General features: G+C 45.3%; 1 protein-coding gene across 1 annotated transcript in view; it reads left to right on the top strand.

Moving 5' to 3' along the window:
- The window catches only part of ADAMTS18 (ADAM metallopeptidase with thrombospondin type 1 motif 18), a 144,325-nt gene extending 141,117 nt beyond the window's left edge, over window positions 1-3,208 (top strand). The window contains exon 23 of the mRNA XM_077754169.1: window positions 1,262-3,208. Within this exon, the coding sequence (XP_077610295.1) occupies window positions 1,262-1,377 (116 nt within the window). The 3' untranslated portion in view covers window positions 1,378-3,208. The remainder of the gene's footprint in view (window positions 1-1,261) is intronic.
- The last annotated feature ends 3,364 nt before the right edge of the window (window positions 3,209-6,572 follow it).

The following is a 6,572-nucleotide window of genomic DNA, read 5'->3' as shown; positions in this document are numbered from 1 at the left end:
GGGGGCGGGGGCGGGGGAGGGGGGTGTATTTTAGAGGCATGAAGGCATGCGAAAGGAAGTGTAGGCAGTTCTGAATCACAGACACAGGGTACAAATCGGGAGCCCCAGGAAAAGGACCAGGAGAACTGAGAAAATTGCATGCCATGTCCCAGGGCACCAAGCAGAGCCATTTAAGGAGGATTTTGGAAGGGACGTGGGTGGGGTACCTATGGGCAGTGTGCGGCTTGGGCCCGGTAACTATCAAGCCTTGCAGAGAGTAAGGGGAAAGCACTTCCAACCACGAATGAGACTTATTTGTGTACCGGGGAGACGTAAGTACTTTTGAATTCAAAACTCCTCGCGAGTCCAGTAGGACAGCTAGGCCCTGACCCTAAAATGTGCACGGAGGTTTTATATAAAGAAAATCTGGTATCAAATGTCATGTGCATTCCGTATCTAGCGCGGCCCCTCTGGGTGAGACTCCCCAGCATACAGTGGTCTCCGTCCAGCCCGTAATCACATGGGTTAACAAAAGACATTAGAAAGGACTGGTGTTGGGGCACCTGGGTGGCTCAGTTGGTTAAGCATCTGACTTCGGCTCAGGTCAGGACCTCACTGTTTGTGAGTTCGAGCCCCGCATCGTGCTCTGTGCTGACCGCTCAGAGCCTGGAGCCTGCTTTGGAGTCTGTGTCTCCCCTTCTCTGCCCCTCCCCACTCATGCTCTGTCTCTCTCTAAAAAATCAACAACAACAACAAAAAAGGACTGGTGTTGACTTAAATTTGCTTAGTTGCAAATTGGCTACAGGATTTGTTTAAATCGACAGTGTTGCGGCTGGGCCTCAAATCCAGGTGTGCCAACTCCCAATCTATTAGACCAAGCAGCAGCAGCAGCAGCCCCTGGGTGCTTTTTAGAAATGCAGCACCTCAGCCCCCAGCCCAGACTCTCTGAATCACAATCCGATCTCCAGGGGCTTCCTAACACCGTGTTCTAGGGCTGCAGAATGGTAGCTCCCAGGCTCCTGGGAAGGATCACCCTTGAATCTCTGGCTGGATATGACATGTTTTGTTTTGTTTTGAACATCCTCTCCCCCTCCTGTTAACATCTAGCGAAGGGTCACTGTCCCTTTTGGGGTCTCGATCTTCCTTCTCCCACCCTCCCAGCAAAGTCCTAGGCTGTAATGAGCAGAACCATTCAGAGACACAAGGCACGCAGCCCCTCACCTTAAGAAAAAGGCTAAGCTCTCTTCTTCGGCGTTAAGTATATATTCTTTTCCCATTGCAGAGGATCCCTCCTGTGTCGATTTCTTCAGCTGGTGTCACCTAGTTCCTCAACACGGCGTCTGCAACCACAAATTTTATGGTCAACAGTGCTGCAAGTCATGTACGAGGAAGAGCTGATCTCGATGCCCTCCCGGGTCTTACCTCTGGCCTCTGGAGCCTGAAAGCTGGACCCCTAGCAGCCCACTCCCACATCCCTACAGCAGCACCCATGGGACCGCTCTCAAGAACAGACAGGCTCCTTACCCACTTCCCCAAAGCACACGGTACTCCGAAGCACTTGACAATGGGAAGCGAGGACACGTCTGACTTCCAAGGGAAAAGACAAAAGAACTTTGATTTGCACTGTTACAGGAAAGAGGTGACGAGAATCCAGTCAACTCTGGGAGAGACCACCCCCCCCCCCTTTGAACTTTAGAGTGTTCCGTGGCAAGGACATCTGTTTTGAAATGGTTCTTGAAGACTTAGCTCAAAGACTGAGCCTTGGAGCAATCAAATATGGATCGAACACCTTGCCTCCCCGTTACTTGGGGGCTCACAGTTCGCTGGACACTGTGGATAGCCCGAACTCGGGAGTTACCCAGGAAGCCAAATGGTGCTCATAACTGTGCTTGCTGCTGGCCCAACAAGCTTCGTGTTATGTTTATTCAGTGTGCGTGTGTTGTTTTTATTATTTTGTTCAAAGTATATTCTGCTTATAGAGAGTCTCCAAGACTAAACTTCACAACTTGAAAAGTGTTCTGAGGAATATTCTGAAAACAGGGCAACACAGACTATTTAATAAGAAAGATCTCCGTTGAACTGAAATTCACAATCTGGGGGAAAAAAAAACCCCACAAACTCACCTAAAAGGCAAATGTCGACGTCCTACCCATCATGTGAACCTCGTAACTTTTGGTGCTAGCTGAACAAGGACACGGGGCCTCGAGTCTGCTCTTTGGGAATCAGAATTGGTGGTGAAGTGTTCATTTCTGGTAAAAATCGAGGAGGGGCTAATTAGCAAAATCACAGTGTTTGTTTTGAAGGAGAATAGACCATCATTTATAGCGTTCCCTATGTATCCTCAGAGCTGCTTGGAAAATTAAAGACCACTTGTGGGTTTGTTCCTACCAACTGTCATGTTTCAACTTTCCCTAAGATTTAGTTAACAGCAAGTAAAAAGCGGGGCAATAGAAAAACCCATCTGTCTCCTTGCTGTGTTAATATTAACAAATCATAAGCCAAGACCCTTCACTCAATAAGAGTATTTTATAATCTTACAGATGATATTTTCAGTCACCAGAAGCCAGCTGGTGATAGGCACTAATGAGCTTAAAATTGTTCTCAATTGGAAAATACCACACTATTTTGCCAAAACCAAAGTGACTTCCAAGGCTGAGTCCTTCTGTAACTTTTTGAGATGTGGTTAAAAAGGGCATATTTATATAATTCTATGCTATTCCTCAGTTTCTTTGATGAATGGGACCCAATTTTACTGCTTTATAAAGTCTCAATTCAAACAGGGTTTTGCCAGCTCAGCATAACCAACTAGATAGTGGTTTGTTAACTTTAGAGCATCCTTTGTTCCCATTCTGATTAAAATCATGCCTTCTTGAATCTCAGAGAAATAGTGATTGAATAGTCTCTCAATCCACTTGGCTGGGCCTAGAGTAGTGGCCATTTTACCATTGGAAACAAACATACAGTTTCACCTCCCCACCCCCTCCCCCCCTGAAAACTGCAAATTATTCGTTTCTTTATATAATGATCATTTTATTATTTTATGGAAAAATTAATTTATTAATAGCCTATTCTTATGTGTTCTCGCTTGCTTCTCTGAGCAAGTGATATTAATTCTGAGGAGAAATGTTGAATAAAACAATGGGTTATAGAGAAAAGTCAAAATATATGTGTAATATTTAATTATTTTATAAGTTTTATAATAAAGTGTTCTGTTTCTTTATCTTTCAAATTTGTTAAGTTCTTGAATACATTAGAAGCCAGGTTACTTCCAAGAGGATTTAGCTGTGTAAATGTTTTTTTTTGTTTTTTTTGTTTTTTTTAATGTTTTTATTTCTAGGAGAGAGAGAGAGAGACAGCGTGAGCAGGGGAGGGTCAGAGAGAGAGGGAGTCACAGACTGAAACAGGCTCCAGGCTCCGAGCTGGCAGTCAGCACAGAGCCCGACGCAGGGCTCGAACCCATGAACCGCGAGATCATGACCTAAGCGAAAGTCGGACGCTTAACCGACTAAGCCACCCAGGCGCCCCTAGCTGTGTAAATGTTGATTAGGAATTCCAGAGAGTAGCGTGGCAAGGAAAAGTTGGGAAGAGAAGATATTCATTAATTGGTTGTCCTTGCTGGTGTCAGAGAAAATTAGAAACCACCAAATGCCAGAGTGAAACAGAGGAAGATTTACCATCTTCCAGAGAGAGAGTTATTTTTTTCCTGCTCTAATGCTGGTTCAACATGTGTGCAAAGCATCCAAGTTAGTTAGATAAGCCTGCCGTAAGTGTAGTTGGTTTTCTTTCTCCTTTGCTTTTTCCATTTGAACAGCATTCTGGTGAGATAGATGTGGGTTTCTTTGTTTTGTTTTGTTTTGCAAAAAGAAAGAGGGGAGGGGAAGGAAGGAAACAATTAAAAAGCAGTTATTTTAGGATTCCCAAATTTGGAATCATCAGACCAGTGGAGAACAAAAACGATCTGGGCACTGTCCATCCAGTGGACCTGAATACATTTTTCCTTACATATGTGATTTTACGTATCTATACACACACACACACACACACACACACACACACACACACACACGTATCATATGTATATGAATGTATGTGGATCATTTATGCATGTAGATCTTTAAGAGGTTTTAATATGAATTATTGCTATTTGGCAAATGAACTGGTTTAGAATGAAAAAGAGATGAGTAAAAATAGCAGAAAAGAGGGGCGCCTGGGTGCCTTGGTTGGTGAAGCGTTCTACTTCAGCTCAGGTCATGATCTCACAGTTCATGCGTTCAAGCCCCACATCAGGCTCTGTGCTGACAGTGCAGAGCCTGGAGCCTGCATCACATTCTGTGTGTCTCTCTCTCTCTCTCTCTCTGCCCTTCCCCTGTTTGTGCTCTGCCTCTGTCTTTCTTTCTCAAAAATAAACATTTAAAAAACAGCAGAAAAGACAAGGCATCCTTGTGCTTTTTGGTAATAAAAGATTAATGAAAGCAACCATATATTTAGTGTTTACTGAGCGCCAGGGACTGAGCTAAGCTCTTTATATATGTATGTTATCTCTTTTAATCCCCACAACAGTTAGGATGATACTATTTTTTCCCCTTTGCAGATGAGGACCCCGGGATTCAGAGATCAAGCGTTTCATCCAAGGTAGCCATAAAAGTATGCTCCATAAAAACCAAACATTTAAATTGTTCATTTCAGTTAAAAATAGTCACTGTAATTGGTCTACAGAATTCATATCTGGGGGAAAAAATCCTCAGCAAGAATAGGGGACCGTTCAGAGTTGCTCAGGAACCTGCAGGTAAAGATAAAGCTGGAATTTCCTGTCAGTAAGAGGAGTTTTATCTTTAATCCTAATTGACATTTGTGCATAGAAAACGAAAACTTTTTAATTGTCCCTTTTCCTGATAGACATGGAGAATCAAGATGTGAGTGACTTTTGTTCAAATTTCTGCGCATAGAAAAGCCATCAGGAGTAATATCCAGAATGCATTTTTCTGAACGTGCTCAGTCATTTATGTCAAGTCACGGCGAACTGCCTCCCCTCTGTGCACAAGCACCATCATGTTCGAGCGTTATGAAGCCATACCTGCAGGTGCATTTGTTTTCCTAAACGGTCTTTAGTGAGGGATGTATCTGAGCTCATAATCGGGCCCCTTAATCACAAGAAGCATTTACATAATTGTTAGTTGTTTTAACAGACATGAAGGTTCAAAGATTGTTCGTAGCATCCTAACTGGGCTGAAAAAGAGGCCCCAAGGTCTAGGAAAAGGACACCCTCTAAGCCATGTCTCCCCCATCCACCTGTTTCTTTCCGCCCCTCTTTCCTCCTTCCCTGAATTGCCTCGGCCTCCCCGTTGAGGCTGCCTCTGCCCCATTCAGGTTAGGACATCGCCTGACATCACCTAGCGTGGCGCCACGATGCCGATACCACGTGTTGGAAAACCCAGGATGAACACGTGGCACTGCGTAACTTACCCTCCATCTTACGGCTGACTTTCCAAACCGAGTGTGCAGCACAGAGTGGCACCTTCCCCCGGTGATAAATAAAAGTTAACAGAGCCCTTGAGAAATGGTCTTTGAAGGTGAACCAGGGCCAGAGGCTGTTCCTGCTGGAGACGAGGCCCAGACATGTCTCTCCTTCTGGCTGACTCCCTCCTCTCTCTTCTTTGACGTGGCTGCAGCACAGGAAGGACCAGGCAGCACCCCCTCTTGTCAGAAAGCCAAGCCAGCCCTACTGTTCCTTAGCACAGTCCTCTGTTCCATACTCCATGGGGTGGACTATCTCGCCTTTCTTGGAAAGGGGGTTTTCTCTACCCTGCCCCATCCCTTTGAAAGTCAGGTTGGATCTAGAGTACGTCTCAGGACAATAGTTTCTAAATAATTAGCAGCATTACAATCACTTAAGGATATGTTATAGATTCCCAGGCCCCATTCCAGAAATGTCATTAATTGTGGGAGTAGGGCCTGGGGATTGATATTTTAAAAGGCATTCGAGTTTCTCCAAGGAAAAGCTAGTTTCGGAACCAGTGGTCTAGGGCCAATAAAGAAAGTTCCGTGGGTCTGTCTTCCTTGGGTGGGCACAAGAGTTCCCCAGACGCAATGCCCTCTGGCACAGCTCTGCCGTGGCCTGAGCTGATCTCAGCCAACAATAAAGGGGGTGTTGCCTGCTCTCAGCCTCTGTATGTACTTCACCTGGGAAACTCTTGGGGCTGTAAATAGTGGGTCAAGAAGTGGCTCACAGGGAAGGACTACTTCCCTGGTCATCTTTGTCTCAGTTTCTTATTTTATTATTTTTTTAATGTTTATTTTTGAGAGAGAGACAGAGCGTGAGCAGAGGAGAAGCAGAGAGAGAGAGAGAGAAAGAGAGAGAGAGAGAGACAGAGAGAGAGAGAGAGAACATCTGAAGCAGGATCCAGGCCCCGAGCTATCAGCATAGAGCCCTATGCGGGGCTCGAACCCATGAGCAGTGAGATCATGACCTGAGCCAAAGTTGGATGCTCAACTGACTGAGCCCCCCAGCCCCCCTCTGCCCCATCTAGGTTTCTTACTCCCAACCAATGTGAGTAGCCTAGAGCAGGGTTTGGTGGGCGGCTGGAAGAGCGGTA

Source organism: Crocuta crocuta, unplaced genomic scaffold (genome assembly GCF_008692635.1).
Source record: "Crocuta crocuta isolate KB4526 unplaced genomic scaffold, BGI_CrCroc_1.0 scaffold61, whole genome shotgun sequence".
Lineage (NCBI taxonomy): Eukaryota > Metazoa > Chordata > Mammalia > Carnivora > Hyaenidae > Crocuta > Crocuta crocuta.
The sequence above is the reverse complement of the archived record's forward strand: the minus strand, read 5'-3'. Positions and strand labels throughout refer to the sequence as shown.